Here is an 18,467-nt window from a genome sequence, read left to right as displayed (position 1 = left end):
TGTTCTCCATCTGGGAACAAGACGAAATATTCCCTAGATCTAGAATATTGTATATTTTGTACAGTGCCTAGGTCCATGCCTGGGGCTCATAGGCAAATACAAATACATGATCATCTGAATTGCATTTAGCGGTTTTGCCCTGACCCCTGAAGTACCCAACATTGTTTCTTATTATTTATCACTTGTATTAAGGTAGCACCTAGAGGCTCTAACCAAGATAAAGGTGTGGGGTTAGGGTGACCAGATGTCCTGATTTTATAGGGACAGTCCCGGTTTTTGGGTCTTTTTCTTACATAGGCTCCTATTACCCCCCACCCAAGTCCCGATTTTTCACACTTGCTGTCTGGTCACCCTATGTGGGGTTAGGTGCTGTACAAACACACAGCGAGAGGCAGTCCCTGCTCCCAACAGACATGACAGACCAAGGTGGGAGGAGAAATTGAGGCACAGAGTGGGGAAAAGACGCGCCCAAGGTCACACAGGAGTCTGGAGGCTGAATGGGTCTCCTGAGTTCAAGCCCACGCTGCCTCAGGCAGGGCTGCTGTACCAGATGGTCCAGGGGTCTGATGCACTTCCTGCCTGGCAATTCCTACCTACCAAAGAGACTCATTTTAATATCATTTTTCTGGGGATTACAGAGTGGCAGACCCCTGCTCTGTTGTATCCTTCCACGGCAGCGCTCGCTGTGCGTGTCCTCTGGGTTCAGGGAGCTGTTTCAAGTTCGGAAGCACACATGGTGTTCTTGGAGGCTAATTTTAGACTTGTTAGTGTCCCAGGCTGACATGGAGGGCGGGAGCAACATTACAAAGGCAGCTACGCCGCCTCAGCCCAGTGGTTTTTTAAATGCATATAAATCAAGACACAAATTGCAGGCGAGGTTCAAAATGAAAACTGTTAAATGGCTTAGGCCAAGAGAAGGCTAAGGACTTAGTCACAGCAATCGACTACGGGCCAGCCACAAAGGCCTCCTGGCTCCTTGCCCAAGGATCGGTTGATCCCATGAACTTGGAGGCCAATCCTGCACCAACTGAACTCTATGGCAAAACTCCCATTGATATAAATGGTCCAGGATTGTGGTTGCCTTACACCAGCGGTCCCCAACCTTTTTCGTCCGGCGGGCGCCAGACGACGAGCCACAGAGGACCGTAGCGGCGGACGAGCATCCACCGAAATTCCGCCGACAAGCGGCAACGTCAATAGGCGTCACCGCCGAAATGCGCGGTATTTCGGCAGCGACGCCTCTGGATGACGCTGCTTGTCGGCGGCATTTCGGTGGATGCTTGTCTGCCGGCCAGTAAGCGGGCGCACTTAGATGCCTCGGCGGGCGCCATTGCGCCCGCGGGCACCACGTTGGGGACCCCTGCCTTACACTAAAGCCACATGAATGATTTTGGCACTTATTTAGCACCGTCTGTCAGAGGATCTCAGCAGGCTTTGCAAATAGCAGGTAGGTAGTTCTCATGAGACATCGGTGAGGAAGGTCAGTCTTGTTCTTGCCATGGAACATATGGGGAAACTGAGTCACAGAAAGGGGCGTGGCTTGCCCAACATCACACAGAAGATCTGGAATAGATTTAGGACTAAAGCTCACAATCTTCTCCCACCCAGGCCTGTACTGTAACCTCAAGACCATCCTTCCTACATCCGTATGGGGTCTTTTGTCCAAATAACCATGCTCGGGACTTCCCTAGGGCTTTACAGCTTCAAATCTCTGCTGCAATATTCACTACTGAATCCCAAAGCACCTTTACAAATAGATAGAGAATCTCTTCTCAGGGTTCACTTTGGCACTGGATTTCAGTGTGTTATTCTGTGGCGGATGCTTATCAGCGCAGAGCAACGCAGTGTAGGACAGGAGAGGTGAATATCGGGGAATATTAGCCTGGCAGAATTGATATGATGCTTAGGTAGCATGGTGAAGGGGGGACTTAGAAATACCCTTCAGGTTTTGGAATGGGATTAGCTGCCTGGAATTTTGGCACAGGCTAGCAGCACCCCTTACTGTTTGGAAAAGCATCACCAGCCAGATAGAGAGAGCACCTATATGTCCAATCTATGCTATTTCATAGATTCATTCATTGGCTTTAAGGTGAGAAAGGACCATTGTGACCATCTACTCTGACCTCCTGTATAAGACAGGCCAGAGAACTTCATCCAGCGCTTGCAACATCAAGCCCAAATTGTTTGATTGAGCTAGAGCACGAATTTTAGCAAGACACCTGGTCTTGATTTAAAGATCTGAAGGGATGAAGCATCCAGTACACCCCTAGGTGAGTTGTTCCAATGGTTAATTACCCTCCCTGTTAATAATTATTGCTAATTATTTGTCTAGCTTCGGTTTCCAGCCATTGGATTGTCTTATGCCTTTTTCTGCTAGATAGCGGGAGTGTCTCCTCTCAGAAATCTCTTCCCCATGTTGCCTTTAGAAGGGATCGATCACAACTGCTAAGCACCAAAGCATGTCCCGGGGGGTTCAATGCACGCCAGGCCATTTTTTGCCTTTTCTATTCTGTTTAGGGTTTTATTTTCTGTCTCCTCCTGGAATCCTGTGAGCGGCAACAACATTGTCTGGGAAAAGCCTCGTCCAAAATGTGGGATCTGGACAGCATCTGATCGCCTATGACGAGACATTCCAAACCTGGAGTTCCAACACCAAGGCAGGGACTTCTAAGCGCTACCCCAGCTCTGACACTGGTTTGCAGGGCGACCGTGGGCAAGGCACTTAAATCACCATGGATTTATCCTTACAACACCCCTGTGCCGAAGGGAAGTGAGATTATCCCCACTGTACAGGGGGAACCAGAAGAGACTAAGGCGCAGCTCTTCAAATCAGTGGAAGTTAGGAGCCTACATACCTTGGGCCGTAGGTCAGGCCAGGCATGTAAGGACTGCTACTGGTAAACGTAACCCAGCACAATCTGCCAGGGGTCAGGCGGGGGTGTGTGTGTGTGACTAAACCAGGAACCCCACCGCTCACCACGTGTGGGACACTGGAATGAACAACAACAGCCACACAGGCGTAACTCCAGCTGGCACTGATGCTTTGCAGCTGGTTCTTGGCTGAACGAAGGCTGGGGAGAAAACCCAGGCCCAAATCCGCTGCAGAGAAAGCTCTGCCCTCTGGCATCTCCTGCAGCTGGGCTGGCTTCCAAATGGGGCCCTTGGTACTGCCAAGGGGGGTCTTTATGTCCTAAGGCGAGCCTCTGTCTCTCTTTTTCCCCACCTAGGTGTATGTGCTGAAAGTTCAGGTGTGACCATCCGTCGCCTTGTTCAAGATGGAGACGCTGCAGCAGGACATGGTAATGGAGGCGCAGTGGCACCCACACCACTGCCTGTTGAGACGGGCAGCTGCCAGCCCAATACCTGCGAGGACCTGCGCCTACAGAGCGTGCGTAGGTCACCCAGGAAGCTGGTGATAGAACAGGGACTTGACCCCAGGTCTGCCAAGCGCTAGGCGAATGCCCTGCCCATTGGCCCAGCCTTCCTCTGGCTGGCAGACAGGGGTGATGGGACAATTTGCATAGTGGGGGTGCCGAGAGCCACTGAACCAAACTGTAAACCCTGTAGATGATGGAAACCACTTCAAGCCAGGGGGTGCGGCAGCCCCCCTAGATCCAGTCCCAAGGCACGCAAATACCCCAAGAGGCCGGCAAACATTTCCCTCCCTCGCTGGGGCTAACAGACCTGATCTTTGTGAAGCCTTCCCGGCCGCGGGGATGAAGAGGTGCCAGCTCTGAGGTGCCCCCATCCTTTAGCTTTCCCCCCCATTCCTCCACTGCGCCAAGGATTGGTCCGCGGCGGGCTCCGCCCCGCCCCCTCTTTTCGCTTGCTCTCCACTCGGAGACATACGGCAGCTGCGCCTGCACACGGTGCCTTACGGCCGCGGGCGTGTAGCGAGCCCTTCGCAGCGGCCGGGCTGGTTGCAGTCGGGCAGGTGGAAGAGGCGAGGCCGGGGCTGGATCTGCCCGGGGGCGAGGGCGCCCCGGGAGCTGCCTGGAGCGGGGAGCCCGGCTGCAGGGCCCCCACCTGCCTTTGCACCCGCAGTGTGGGGGGGGGGATCCTGCGTGGGGCGGAGGCTGCATTAAAGCCGCCCCAGCCGTCGGGGGCAGGAGCTGGGGGGAGCCCCCGGGTGCGATGAGGGGCGCCCGGGGGCTGCCCCCCTGCTGAGCCCGGGAGGGTCCGGGGGGGCTCCCCGCCGGGGGTTCGCTCGGCCCTGCCGCGTACGGGATGGAGGGGCCGGGCTGCGGCGAGCCGCTGCCCCCCGACCTGAAGGAGCTGGAGAGCAAGGTGGGGCGGCGGGCCCCCGAGGGGCTGGTGCGCTGGCTCCGGGAGGACCCGGCCGCCGCGCTGCTCCGGGAGAGCCCGGCCCGGGGACAGCGCCGGGGGCTGGCCGGGAAGATCAAGGCACTGAAGCTGGAACTGGTGAGTGTGACTGGCCCTTCCTGGCCTGCCCGCTGGGGGGCCACAGCCCCCCAATCCCCCCCCTCCCCTGGGGCCCCAATCTCCCTCCTCATTCCCTCCTCCTGCCCCTTGGGGGGCCACAGCCCCCAACTCCCTCCTGCCTGTCCCTCATCTCCCTCCCCATCCCCTGGGGTGCCAACCTTCCTTCCCATTTTCCCCTCCTGCCCCCAGGGCTACAGTCCCCCCATACCTTCCCCCCCACCCCTGGGGCCCCAATCTCCCTCCCCATCCCCCCCCATCTGCCTCCTTGGGCTACAGTCCCCCCATCTCTTCCCCCCACCCTCTAGGGTCTAAATGTCCCTTCCCATCTCTCTCCCCCCACAGCCCCCCATCTTCCCCCTGGGGCCACAGACACCTTCTCCCCCTACTCTGCCCCTGGGGCCACAGCCTCCCCCTTATTCTGCCCCTTGGTGCCACAACCACCCCCACTCCTCTTCTGCCTCTCAGCCCCCTAGAGCAATACCCTCCCCTCTTTTCTGCCCTACGGGGAGTTTGGGGACAAAAATTCCACGTCTGCCCCCTGAGGGGGGTGTGTGTCACTGATCTCCTGTGCCCATCACCGGGGTGCCTGGGCCCTTCTCCTCTCTAGACCCTAGAGGCTCAATGGGAAGGTCTGTTAGGGTGGGGGAGAACCTGGTTCTAAGCTCGGCCCCTGGGGACGTTAGAGGAGACGCCAGACGCAGGCCGGAGTTCCCAGCTCCCGGGTGCAATTCTCAGCTCTTGGCTTAGTTGCAGGCCCAGAAAGGCAGAAGGAGGTCGGGGGTTGTTACCCAGCCCACCCAGCCTGTGCTGATCACACATGGCCGTTGGGTCTCAGAGCCTGATCCTGACCGGAGCTGAGCGCTCTGGATTTCTGTTGGCGCTCAGCACCTCTCAGGATCAGGCTCCCCCTCCCAAGCTAGACTAGTGCCTTCTGGCGTTTGGATGGAAACACCAACTGCTCTGATTAGCTGAGCCACTGACGTGAGCACGGGTAGGAGCTGCCTTTCGTAAGGGGATCAGCACACAGCAGCAGCTTATTCCATGGCGTTTGATTTGATCGGTACGTTGGTAAATGAACACTATAATTGGGCTGGGGAGCGTGGCCGCAAGAGCAAAACATTTTAAAGGGGCCTCTGGATAGATATTGCTGCTCTCCCTGTCTGTCTATCTAACCATGGCCATTTAAAAACTTATCCTCCGGGAAGGAGGAAAGTCTTGTGGATAAACCACAGGGCTGGGATTCAGGAGACCTGGATTCTTTTCCTGGCTCTTCCACTGAATTTCTTGGACAAGTCACTTCATCTCGTTCTGTGCCTCAGTTTCCCCACCTGCAACTCCTACCCGTGGCTCGTGTTAAAGCAGAGGATTTGTGGGTCCTGTTGCCGGCTTTGCCCCTTGCCAATTGTTCAGGCACAAGTCTCTCACCTTGCCTGTGACTCAGTTTCCCCTGCTATCATATGGATGTAGTCACATTCCCCTACCTCATGGCTCATGAGTGTAAAGTGCTTTGAGATCCTCGAAGAGAAGAGGGCATAGAAGAGCAAAATATTATTGTCCAGCCGAAACTTGGTACGCAGGTTTTTCTTCCCAAAAGAACAGTCAGGACTGAATCATCTTTAAAATGTCGTTAGGGACGGAGAAGTGGGCTAGTGGAAATAACCTTTCTCCTTCCACGTATCGGCTGCTTTTCTGAGTCGCTTCTTTTCGCTGTCGATAGAGGTTCTCACCCTACTTAGCTCTGGGAAGGGGGAGCTGGCGTCTGTTCTACCTCCCGCGTCGTCAGCTGTGTCCTGAGGCAGAGGAAACAGCTGGCATGCAGCAGCTGGCAACTGACTCACAGCATCGCTACAGGATGACTTCGGAGACCGAGAGCGGTTACTGTAGTCAGTCGAAACGGCGGGGGGAGGTTAGAGAGGGAGAGGGTGAATGATCCACTTTGGGTGCCGTGAACCGGCCAATTTCCAACCCCCTTACTCTAGTGGAAGTTCTTTAATGATTACAAGGGGTTAGGATCTCATCGGTTAGATGCTATTTCCAACAACGCACTGACCCCCACCGCCGTGCAAGGGCATCGGCTCAGCACTCGCATAGAAGGAAAAAGAGTCCCTACCACAGCCACTTCCTGCAGCATCCAGAGCGGTCTCCCTTCCAAAGTACTAACCCTGGGATTAAAATGTGCTGCCTGGGAGAAATACTCCTGTTGGAAGATGTCTGGCTGCCGCTCTCCACCCCAGAAGCAGCTGCATGTGAGGGGAGTTTTCTGGCCCCAGGTTTCTGAAGTGCCTTGCGATAACGGCGATGTATGTTTAGTATATTAGCAGATGCGAGCTTGAACTGGAAACCTGAATTTGAAACCTCTCCCTTTCATTGATCTCTGGGGAAACTTGGGATTTGGATCCAAAATGGCCCAAGCGCTAATGATCAGTATTAAACATTCCCCCAAATGGCCTCCAACCCAAACTCCTCAGTCCTGTGCTAGCACACGAGACCTAAAAAGAAACCACCAGGGGAAAATTTACAATCTCCTTTCAGCTTTAAAAATCTAAGGTATTATTAGTAAGGTGGGAGGATTTTTATGTAGCGGGCCAAATTCATCCCTGCTGTACCAAGGGATGCTTAGAGCCTGTTTGTTGGATCTTGACTGATTCTCTTTCACATGCCATGTTTGGGTGGACAGACGTGCTGTCGCTTTAAGAGAGCAGGAACTCTGAGTCAATACATCTTGCCTTGCCTTGATGCTGTGAAGAATCCGCCACCCTACATCAGCGCCGCTCTCCACTTCTTGTTAAAGTTGCAAACCAAAGCAGGGAGTTTGAAATGGGGTAGGAAGATTGAGGGAATGGGGGGGAGCCAGTTGTGTCAATGTGCTTAGCAGTGGAGGGTCCTTGTTGCCTGGGTAGGATGTGACGGGAATTATGGTATCATTTAAACATCCTTGCTAGTGGAGAGACCCAGCACTGAATGTGCTGCATGGACTGACCTATCCCACCGCCCTGGTGATCGAGGTACCCCGGCAGGGCAGGGACACCTCTGGTTCTGCACAGTGCCTACTACAATAGGCTCTTGGTGCGAGACTAGGGATCTTAAGCACTATGGGAACACCTGCATATTTTCACCTTTCACGCCTTTGTTATATTCGACTGGCTTCACGTCCTGGTTGCTTTGCATCTGCTCTGAACCGCTTTTAGCCTTCTGCTCAAAACGCATGCCTATTTAGCGTCCTTTCCCTGCCACTGACAGAGGGGGCATGGCTGGGGATAGTGACAAAGTACCTCCAACCGCAGGGAAACCCAGCTGAGCTTGCTTCAAACCACTGGTTCCTCTTAAAGAGGCACCATCAACAAAAGCCCTGCTATGTTGACAAACCAATTTCCTCATCTGTGTTGCTGATGGCGCCTTGGATCATGAGCATGGAGATCTATTTAAAAACCTATTTTTCACCATTGCGGCTGTTTACCAACTGGTCAGTTTCACGTTTCATTTCCAGTTCGTTTCATTGCCTGTTTCTCATGCATAAACATAGCGGGATTCTGGCTACCGTTGGTACTTCCCTAGCTCCCCATTGCGGCACGATCTAGGTCTAGAATCTTACCTCGCTTCACAGCCCCCCTGTGAGGTAGGGCAATTGTTCTACCCATTTTACAGGCAGAGTACTGAGACACAGGGAGAGGAAATGAATCTGGAGTAAAGCAGGGAACTGGTTTATAGCCCTGTCTTGACCCTTGTAATTTTTTATTCTGCCTGATCTAACTGTGGCTGTTGTCCAGATCCATATAAGGGTCAACTCCCTTCTTTTAAATCTGCTGAGATCCACTGTGTACATGGGCTCTGTGCATACTCCGTTTTCCCAAGCTCTTTAGTTTGATTTCTTCGCGGCGTGGATCATGTGACAGCCAAATCACAGATGAAAACGTCAATAGATTAATCCCCCTCCCCTCTGGGAATTCATCAAAGGAGCTATTGATACCTGGCAGCTGATGTTCAAAAGCATTCTGCCACACTTCGAAATAACCCCCTGGGGGATGTTTTGCTTCACTTGGTTGTTAGAGACCAAAGCTGGGCCGAGGGGGGAGTTGGATTAGGGTGAGGATTCAGGGGCCGGGCCGAAGAATCAACATGCTCTTGTTCGGCACCTATGGCAAATAGATCTGGAATGCTGGGCACCTTGGCAGATCAACTAGCGCTTGGCACCTTTTCAAGCTAAAAATCCCAGCTGTCTCTTAATCCAGACTGTATCGAATCTGGTGCTTGGTCCAAACTGGAACCAAAACTGGAGAGGCAAGTTCGAAGACAGGGATTCATTTAGTCCCTAACCCTGCCACTGCACTCCTCCACTTCGGGAAAGATTGGTGTAGATCTTCAGCATCTGACCCTTCCTCGCATGCCCTGATGAGCAGAGACATCGTTAGCAATGTTGACATGTAAAGGACCAGCACGGGGCGCAGTTCACACCTCTGGGAGCCAGTGTGTCCGGCTAGCTGCAAACATCACTGCAGCGGTTACACTTGGCTCACATTGGAAGAGTGGTCTTCACCACCATCGCAGCTAGAGACTTTGCGTTTCAAGTACCAGCTGAGACTCTGGGGATCAGTAAAGGGGTCCTGCTGTGCCCCTCCCCGCCTCTGCTAGCCCTCCATTCACCCCGCATTTTGGAAATACGGCTGTATGACAGCAGCGGCTCTTTAAAGAACACCTGCTGTGAGTCTTTTAAAGAAAACAACAGGCGTTGTGTGTAATGTGCTGGAGACGTGTGGCGAGGCCATTTGTTCTGTGTTTTCCTGAGGCCTGTGAACACTTCCTGGACAATGTTTCCTTACCCCTGATTCCTCCATCTGTTACTTCCCCTTGCTGAGGTCTGTCAAGACAGGCCCTGGGGGGTCAAGCGCAAGCTCACTGATAAGTCATTCCATCACCGCTTGGAACGTGCAGCCCCAGACCAGTCGTATTGAGTGCTCAAAGGAAACTCTAGCCGGATATTTCCTACCGGATTCCCCTCGCCCCCCATTCTCCTCTTACCGGAGCTGAGGTTGACATGAGTAGGGTAGCAGCCATGTGGCTAAACTCACCGGCTGGAGACGAGGGGGGGTCACTCTGTCGCCAGGATGCGACCACAGTTGGCTTGTGGGCAGAGGTTATGGTCCCAGGTGTGGGCACGAGTCTTAGGCCGCTCTTGTGGGGAGGCAGTGAGGAATGAGCGGGGAAGGAGGATGGTAAACATGGAGTCAGTGGTTACGTCTACACTGGATAGAAAATCCACTGTAGTGCCAAGTCTCAGAGCCCAGGTCAGTTTCAGGACATGAGCTACCAGGCTAAAAATAGCAGTGTGGACATCCCGGCCTGGGTTCTGAAACCTGGGGAGGGTCTTGGAGCCCGGGCTCCAGCCTAAGCCGGTATGTCTACACTACTATTTTTAGTCCTGCAGCCCCGTGAGCCCGAGTCTGAGATGCGGCGCCATGGGATTTTTCTTTACAGGGTAGATGTGCCCAGAGAGGGGGGGAAAAGGTGCATTAGGTCAGCAGTTCCCAAACTTGATTGGCTCACATCCCACCTGCTGAAATAATGGATCGCTGAAGGGCAACATGCAAACATCTCCTTTTAGTGCCTGTTTCTTTTAGGCCTCCATAGGGATACTCCTAGATCGGTATGTTTTGAAGTGGGCTGGTGGAGATGGATCTGGGGGGAACTGAGAAGAGAAGCGAGGTGGGAGGGTTGGAGGACGTGAGGCTTAGGGCGAGTTGGGAATTTTTTGACCCCACTTTTTTTGGATTTGTCAAAACCAAAACTTTTTGCAGGAATGTGCCAGTTTCGCGAACCTTGCATTGAGAGAGATTCCTTGGGGCCAGGGTGGCGTTTCTGGTCAACCCCCCCACCCCCCATAAGCCTGCTAGCCATGGCAGTTGGCTGGGATGTGGGCGAGCCAGGTTCAAGACCCTGCCCAGTGAATATTATACATACCAAGTGGAACGGCTTTGACAGGCGAGACTGAGAAAGGCCTGCCCTGGAATCGCCAATAGCCCGATCCAGGTCTTGCTCAGCCCAGTGATTGCCCTGGAGACTGGCTGTTCGGGGCGGGGGGCTCCGGTTTGTGCCGATGGAGAACAGGAAAGTTTTTGAAGTCCCAAAAGTTTTGTGATTTGGGGAAAACCATTTCCTCTCCCCCTGATCTAATGAGGGCTGGGTCTGGCTGGAGAGCAGAGGGCGCTGGGGGTGTGTGTGTTGTGTAATGGGGCAGGGAGGGCTAAAGGGAGGGGTTGAAAGGTGGGGAGTTTAGGCTAGAAGGGGGCGGTGCTTTCCCCGGTCCCCAGGCAGCTTCAGCTCCAATTCCCCCTCATTCCAAGGCTGTAGGTTCTCCGTTCCCCCGGAGCCAGGGGGCCCTGGCAGTCCCACCGCGGCCCCTGGCCTCTTGGGAATGGCTTTCCCACAGGTCTCCGGACTCACAACTCCTTCCTCTTGGCCAAGGGATTCCCCGGCCCTGCTTTGTGCTACTGTGCAGTGATGCAGACAGGCTTCCCCAGCCCAGTGCTCCCCCGCCCGTCGTTCTCCACCCCGAGGTGCGCTCTCTCGCCTCCTGGGAGGCCCCTAACTGCTGGGTTTTATCCTGCTCCGGAGGTAGCTCCCAGATTAACACCTGGCCCCATTCCCCAGCTAGTCTGCTGCTCCCTTGAGCACCTGTGTCCTTAAATGGGCCATACCGTGGAACGGGGTAGCTGGCCCCGGGCCCCACTCCCGTTGAAGGGCATCAGAGCATCTTGTGCCAGTGCACGGCTGCATTTGGGAAGCCCTGCGTTAGCTCATCGGCCCGGTCCCAACGCAGGATTGTCCCTTCCAGACGGTTCACCGAATCCCTGTGCGGCCTGGTTCCAAACACGCCGATGATCATTATTGTGCCTGGGCTGTCCAAGGAGCCAGTCCCTGCCCCAAGGACCTTACAATCTAAGGAGAAGCCGAGAGCCACCAGGTGGATACGGGTAGCTGTGGGAAGGACCCGGAGACAGGGGAATGATGGCTAGCCGCAGTCCAGCACGCCGCTCGCCTCACCGTGGTCTAGCTTGTGGTAGGCAGCAGGGGAGAGGGGAGTTTTAGTCTGCGTGGTGGGGTTTCCACCCGTCCCTTTAGGGCAGTGGTTCTCAGCCTGGGGTTGCAGGCGGCCCAATTAGCACACAGCTGTCGCCCAGCTGTGTGCTAAAAAAAAATTCAAAATTTGCCACTGTGATCTGAAAGGGGGCGGGGCTGGCTGAGGGGGCGACAGTGTCTGGCAGCCTGCTGGAGCGCTCCTGCCAGCAGGGGGCGGGTGAGTGCAGCAGGGGGGCAGGGTGCGGGAGAGTGGGTTTCTGGGCAGGTTTGTGGGGAGGGGGGATGCTCTGGGCAGTGAGGGGGTGGGGGCAGCGGGTAGTAGGGGTTTTTGGGGGGGTGCTAAAGTACCCCCAGGTTTTAGGCTGCCTGGCCCCGCGTGGTGGGCTTCGGGGTCTGGCTGCCTGGCTCCGGGGTGCGGGGTCCGGCTGCCAGGCCCCCTGCCCAGGCCTCTGCTCCTGGCCCCGCTCTGCGGGGGGTGCTGGGCATAGGGGACTGTGGGGGGGCTTTGCGGGGGGCGCTGTGGTTCTCAACCTGCAGCCCATGTAACGTACGCACCCCACAGTGATAGAGGTTGAGAAGCACTGCTTTAGGGGTGCTAGGTCCCAGTGGGAGGATATGTGCCCAGGCCTGATTTCATCCTTAGCTACAATTCCTCTCCTGCCGCGGCACTCACGCCCCTCCGGGACGTGTCCAGCTTTGGTCCGTGCTCGGCCGTACCCAGCATGCTTTGATCTTCCAAGCAGGCCTCCGAAATCAGCCCTCCCCCGCCCCAGACCTCTTCTAGCGTTGCTTTAACCCCCTCCCCTCCCCTTGCCCGGCTGCGGGTTTCCGGCCCACGCTGGGGAAGCAGAGCCGCCTTTGGCAGGGAGCGGCGCGTACGGACAGGAATGTCTTGGCAGGACGGGATTTCTGTTAGCGAACCAGATGTTTTAGCAACGGTTGATACTGCAGCGGGCCGGGCCCGACTCAGCGATTCAAAGCACGCCGTTTCAAATAGCAGGGCGTGCGCTCCCCCAGCCCCCGCCTCGCCCTTGTCACGTCCTCTGGGTCATACCTCTGCTCCCCCCTCCCCAAGCCTCCCTCCCGTACGCTGTTGGAAGTTGAAGGAGCTAGTTAAAATGTCATCCCCCCTTTCCCCCTACAGACCAGAGCTGTCCACTCCAGCAGGGGGCAGTAGGGACAGATAGACAGGACCCCCCCCCACACACACATACAGAGCAGGGCTATCCCCTCCGGGGGGGGGGGGGGGGGAGGGGGGATGGATAGACAGACAAACCTCCCCCCCCACACACACACAGCAGGGCTGTCCCCTCTAGCAGGGGGTGGTAGGGACAGAGGGACAGACAGGCGCCCCCCGCCCTCCCCCCCACACAGCAGGGCTGTCCCCTCCAGCAGGCGACGGTAGGGACAGACACGCGTGCCCATGCCCCCCACCTGCTGCTTGGAGGAAGCTATTCCTGCTGTTACATTACAGCCCACTTGCACCAGCCAAGACCATGGAAGTGACCAAAGCGTTGCACCCTCCTGCGGCGGGTGAGGACAGGAGGTAAATAAAGCTAATAAGCTGGCGGGGGCTAGGCAGCACCCTGCCATCGTGCCAGGGCCTGGGCACGGAGGGATGGTGCCTGGGGTGTGCATGTGATCCCAGCGCCCTTCAGTGATGAGCCCCCCCCCCCCCCTCTGCTAGGGGACTGGGGTCTCTGGTCGCCCAAGGACGGGAACTTGAGAACTTGATGGGGCTTTTCTTCGCCAGAGGATTAACCCAGGGGTCGCCCCTCACCCCCTCCTGTGCCCTGACTAGCTGGCCCCATGGAGGGGGGGGGTGCTGCTTTCACCCGAGCTGCTGCCCAAAGAAACAGTGGAAGACGCCTCCCCCCTGCCAAAGAGGGGTTTGGGCTGGGCCAGCGTTCCCAGTTGAATCAGCTGGACGTGTTCCACGCTCAGAGCAGCGGGGGAATCAAGCCCCGGGCCTCAAAGCTGCAGCGGGTCCTGTGTGCAATTGTCTGCTACCCATCTGACTCTATCCATCTAGCTCCCACGCCGGCCTCCATCTCTGCAGTCTCTGAGCGCCCCCTCCAGTCTGCGCATCTCCCGGAAAGCCAGTCCGGCGCTGGGCAGTGTCAGACAAGGGGGACGGGCCAGCGGTTTCACGTAGTGCTCCGGGGATAGAATCATAGAATATCAGGGTTGGAAGGGACCTCAGGAGGTCATCTAGTCCAACCCCTGCTCAACGCGGAACCAATCCCCAGAAAGATTTTTACCCCAGATCCCTAACTGGCCCCCTCAAGGATTGAACTCACAACCCTGGGTTTAGCAGGCCAATGCTCAAACCACTGAGCTATCCCTCCCTGGCAGATGGCAGAGCCTGCCAGCTGGCCACTGGGGTTGATCCAGATCTGGGTGGGGGTGGGATGCAAACAATCCCCCCTACCTCCAGCATCACTGCACACAGTTATTTATCTGTCAGCTCCTGCAAGGCCGCCTCGCCGCCCGGCTTCTCTCTTGTAACTCCAGCTGCACCCAAAGGGAAGCTGACCGTCCGTGCATTTATTTTCTGGTCTGTGACCATCTGGGCTGGGGAGAGCCCACACTCCCCTCCCACCCGCCCTGCTACACAGGGCCGCCAAGCTGCGTCTTTCCCGGGCCCGTAAGTCCCCGCCCCTCTCCCAGTTGAGATGTGGGATGTCATGAGTGGTTCGGGGGAGGGAGGAGCCTAGCGTGTCTGAGCGGCATTATACGCCTGAGTCCCACCAGGGTAAATCTGGAGTGACTCCGCCTGGTGCAGTTACACCAGAGTCACAGAGCCGAATTTGGCCCTAGGGGTGGCGATTCGATGAGCAGGAGGAGGCAGGGTGCGGCTGCCCTTTGGGATTGTGGGGAAAAGGGCTTGAGCTCACTAGGCCCAGGCCAGTGCTAAGAAACCTTGGTTGATCTTCGAGCCCCCATCCAAAAGTACCTCCAAAGGCCCAGTTGTCTGTTACCCCATCCCCACCATAAGCGTAGGAATGGCGGGGGAAGGGTGGCTCTATGATCCCCTTGCGCTTCCAATGTTCTCAGATCCTCCAGGGTAGGTTAGAGCAGCCTTTGAGCTGCTCTAAGTTCTGCTCTGGGGTGTGAAAAGAACCACTCCAGCACTCCCCGTCCCCCGCTTTCAGGGAGACCCCTCCAGTGTCAAAGCAGACTTGTCCAGGGAGGCCAGAGGAGGTGGTGATTTGTAGGAACCTGCCGGGTCTGGCAAGGCGCCTGGGGGCTTGCCAGTTCCAACAGGCTGGGCCAGTCTCCGCACTGTCCTGCCAGCTCTGCTGGGGCTGGAGCGGCTGAATTGCCTGTGGATTCGAGAGGAGCGGGCGGAGATAGATTTAGCTGCTCTGTGTATCTATGGCTCCCATCCCCGGCATATCTGAGTGCCTCTCAGCCTGTGATGGATTTGTTCCCCTCCCCCCCCCCACCCCAACAGCCCTGTGAGGTAGGGCCATGCTGTTATCCCCTTTGTAGAGATGGGAAACTGAGGCACAGCAGGACTACGTGGCTTTCGGTGGGCCGTCTCTGTCGATAAGCTCTCAGGGGCAGGGAGTGTCTTTCCTTGTGCCTTGCGTGGCACGGAGGATACCCTCGACACGGGGTCGATGCGAGGGCTGCCCCGCCTCGTGCTCACCCTGTCTGGACAGCCGTGTAGCCCCAGTCAAGCGGCACCCGGCTCACGCCGAGGTGAGCAAGAGGCCGAGTGGGACCAGTGGACGGTAGCAGAGAAGGTCAGGAGGGGAGTCTGTGGGCCCCCACGAGGCTGGCACGTTGTCAATCCATTCCCTGCCACTGGAGGGGCTTTGGTGGCACCTCCGTCTCTTCCGTTCTCTGCCTGGGGCACATCCCCGCCTAGCATCCGGAGGCCTGTAATGTTTTGCTCTAATTTCGTAGCGAGGGGTTGGATCTCCCAGCGAACGCCCTCGGGGAGACGCCGGGGAATAGGCTGACCCGTGTGCCCTTTGTCTCCCCACCCAGGCCTACCTGCGAGCCATTGACGTCAAGATCCTGCAGCAGCTGGTGGTGGTGAACGAGGGCATCGAGGCCGTGAAGTGGCTCCTGGAGGAGAAGGGGACCCTGACCAGCCACTGCAGCAGCTTGGCCAGCAGCCAGTACAGCTTGGTGGAGAGCCAGGAGACCTCGCGCCGGGGCAGCTGGACCAGCCTGCAGGACCCCAGTGAGAAGCTGGACAGCATCTCCGTCGGCAGCTACCTGGACACGCTGGCTGACGAGATGGACGAGTACTGCCATGGTGCCATGGAGCCCGTCCTGTCCTCCACGCCGGGCAGACCGGGCATCCCACCGGCCAGGCTGGAGCAGGACTGGGCCAGGAGCGACCCAGACAGGAGTCTGCCCGGTAAGCCAGGCAGCCTGCAGGACAAATGCAAAGCGGACCAGGAGTGGCTCCGGATGGACCATTCCTCGGCCCGGCCTGCCCAGGAGCAGAGCACCAGGGACCCAGCCAGAGCAGCGAAGCAGCCCGCTGGCCCTCAGCAGCCCCAGGTGGCCAACGGCTTCTTGGGCAGACAGGCTCCTGCTTTGGAAGCCAGTAAAGAGGCCCCGGGGGAGAGGCTGAGCAAGGGCAGCCCGGCCCGGACGGCCTGGAGGAACGGCCAAGTCGACTTTGAGCCCTGCAAGCTCAACGGCAAACTCCACCTGGAGTACGATGCCCACTGGCGCTGGGTGCAGTCGCAGGACGACGTGACGTTCTTGTAGCCCCTGGAACCCAGCTTGCGAGGGGCTGCATGGAATCGCCCGCCCGCCCGCCCAGATGAGCACTCGGCGTACGGAGCGGGAGACCAAACTGGCTGCATTGGGCTTCCTTGAAATTCCCCATGAGCGTTGGTGGGAACAGCCTGCGGAGCGCTCCACGCCGCCCCCTATGCAATGTCACATTTCCCTCGGGGTCGGCGTGGGACCTGCGCGATGCCGGACAGTGGCGCTGGACTTATCCTGAATAGTGAGGGCTCGGAGAGGGGTGATCACACTAGGGAGGTAACAGGAGGAGCAAGGCTGCACCTCCCATAAAGGCACTTCGGGCTCACCCCCCCTTTTATTAGTGCAGATGCTAGCGCAGGATAGAGAGCACTTCTCCGCTGGTTCGATCCTGCAGTCAGCCGTCACCCTGGGTTCAAGGAGGGGAGGGTGGTGGAGTGATTAGAGCATGAGTCTATTCCTGGCTTAGCCCCTTAACTTTGCCATGCCTCAGTTTACCCTTCTGCAAAATGGGCCCGATACGCTACCTACCTGGCCGGAGCAGGCGCTTATTGACGTGCCAGTGGTGCCGCACAGGAGGCAGACAGAGACCCGGCCCTGGGAGCATGGAGGCCCGACCGAACAGAGCCTGTTGGAGTGGGGCGTGTTAGCACTTGGGGCATCGCAGCCTCTGCCACGGCCGGGCTGGGATGTCGCTGGAGGATCGGGCCAGGACAGCGGAGTGGTTGTAGAGAGCGAGCCCCTTGTTTCACCAACGCACCCGGGTTGTTTCTAGAGCTTCTACACTTTCCTTTTCTACGCCTGCTGCCCCACCCCGCTCCTATCCTCATCCCCCCCCACTCCCACCCCTCGAAACCAGGTGAGAGGGCTGGGGTGGCCTCCAGGGCCCCTAAAAGCCCCAGTTGCAGTCAGGTGGGGATTGCCCCGGGGGCAGGCGCTGTGGAGAACAACCGTAGGGCTCTGCTGTGAGCCCTGGAGCAGGGGGCAGGCTGGGTGTGGGGCTCAGGGTGGAGTTTGGGGGTGGATTCTAGGCAGTGCTGCAGACCATGGGACAGCCTGGGGAGAGTGCTGTAACTTAGACCGGCCCCCAGGGCTGCCTATGTTATAGGGGCCCTAGACCAGTCCAGGATACTAATGCAGCCCGGCACATTAGGAGCATTGCCAGCAGATCAAGGGAAGTGATTATTCCCCTCTATTCGGCACTGGTGAGGCCACATCTGGAGTATTGCGTCCAGTTTTGGTCCCCACACTACAGAAGGGATATGGATAAATTGGAGAAAGTCCAGAGGAGGGCAACGAAAATGATTGGGGGGCTGGGACACATGACTTACGAGGAGATGACACTAAACTGGGAGGAGTGGTAGATACACTGGAGGGTAGGGATGGGATACAGAGGGACCTAGACAAATTGGAGGATTGGGCCAAAAGAAATCTGATGAGGTTCAACAAGGACAAGGGCAGAGTCCTGCACTTGGGATGGAAGAATCCCATGCACTGCTACAGACTAGGGACCGAGTGGCTAAACGGCAGTTCTGCAGAAAAGGACCTAGGGGTTACAGTGGACGAGAAGCTGGATATGAGTTGACAGTGTGCCCTTGTTGCCAAGAAGGCTAACGGCATTTTGGGCTGTATAAGTAGGGGCATTGGCAGCAGATCGAGGGACGTGATCATTCCCCTCTATTCGACATTGGTGAGGCCTCATCTGGAGTACTGTGTCCAGTTTTGGGCCCCACACTACAAGAAGGATGTGGAAAAATTGGAAAGAGTCCAGCGAAGGGCAACAAAATTGATTAGGGGGCTGGAGCACATGCCTTATGAGGAGAGGCTGAGGGAACTTGGATTATTTAGTCTGCAGAAGAGAAGAATGAGGTGGGCTTTGATAGCTGCTTTCAACTACCTGAAAGGGGGTTGCAAAGAGGATGGATCTAGACTGTTCTCAGTGGTACCTGGTGACAGAACAAGGAGTAATGGTCTCAAGTTGCAGTGGGAGAGGTCTAGGTTGGATATTAGGAAAACTTTTTCACTAGGAGGGTGGTGAAGCACTGGAATGGGTTACTTAGGGAGGTGGTGGAATCTCCTTCCTTAGAGGTTTTTAAGGTCAGGCTTGACAAAGCCCTGGCTGGGATGATTTAGGTGGGGATTGGTCCTGCTTTGAGCCAGGGGGTTGGACTAGATGACCACCTGAGGTCCCTTCCAACCCTGATATTCTATGA

At 56.7% G+C, this 18,467-nt stretch overlaps 1 protein-coding gene across 1 annotated transcript; it reads left to right on the top strand.

The window, feature by feature from the left end:
* The first annotated feature begins 4,149 nt into the window (after nt 1-4,149).
* LURAP1 (leucine rich adaptor protein 1) lies at nt 4,150-17,472 on the top strand. Its single transcript, XM_024194314.2, has 2 exons — nt 4,150-4,422; nt 15,517-17,472. Exons 1-2 carry the CDS (start codon nt 4,228-4,230, stop codon nt 16,252-16,254), a joined length of 933 nt encoding a protein of 310 aa, XP_024050082.1. The 5' UTR covers nt 4,150-4,227; the 3' UTR covers nt 16,255-17,472.
* Nucleotides 17,473-18,467: the final 995 nt, after the last annotated feature.

The sequence above is a fragment of the Terrapene carolina genome, unplaced genomic scaffold (genome assembly GCF_002925995.2).
Source record: "Terrapene carolina triunguis isolate 2854851 unplaced genomic scaffold, T_m_triunguis-2.0 Scaffold110, whole genome shotgun sequence".
Taxonomy (NCBI): Eukaryota; Metazoa; Chordata; order Testudines; family Emydidae; genus Terrapene; species Terrapene triunguis.
Note: the sequence above shows the minus strand (reverse complement) of the source record. Positions and strands in the feature narration are given on the sequence as shown.

What these genes read in the sequence shown, in the direction of transcription:
- LURAP1 (XM_024194314.2), top strand. Translation starts at nt 4,228, where the DNA reads ATGGAGGGGCCGGGCTGCGGCGAGCCGCTGCCCCCCGACCTGAAGGAG. An exon ending in AGGCACTGAAGCTGGAACTG is followed by an intron (nt 4,423 to 15,516) that starts GTGAGTGTGACT and finishes CTCCCCACCCAG; the next exon opens with GCCTACCTGCGAGCCATTGA.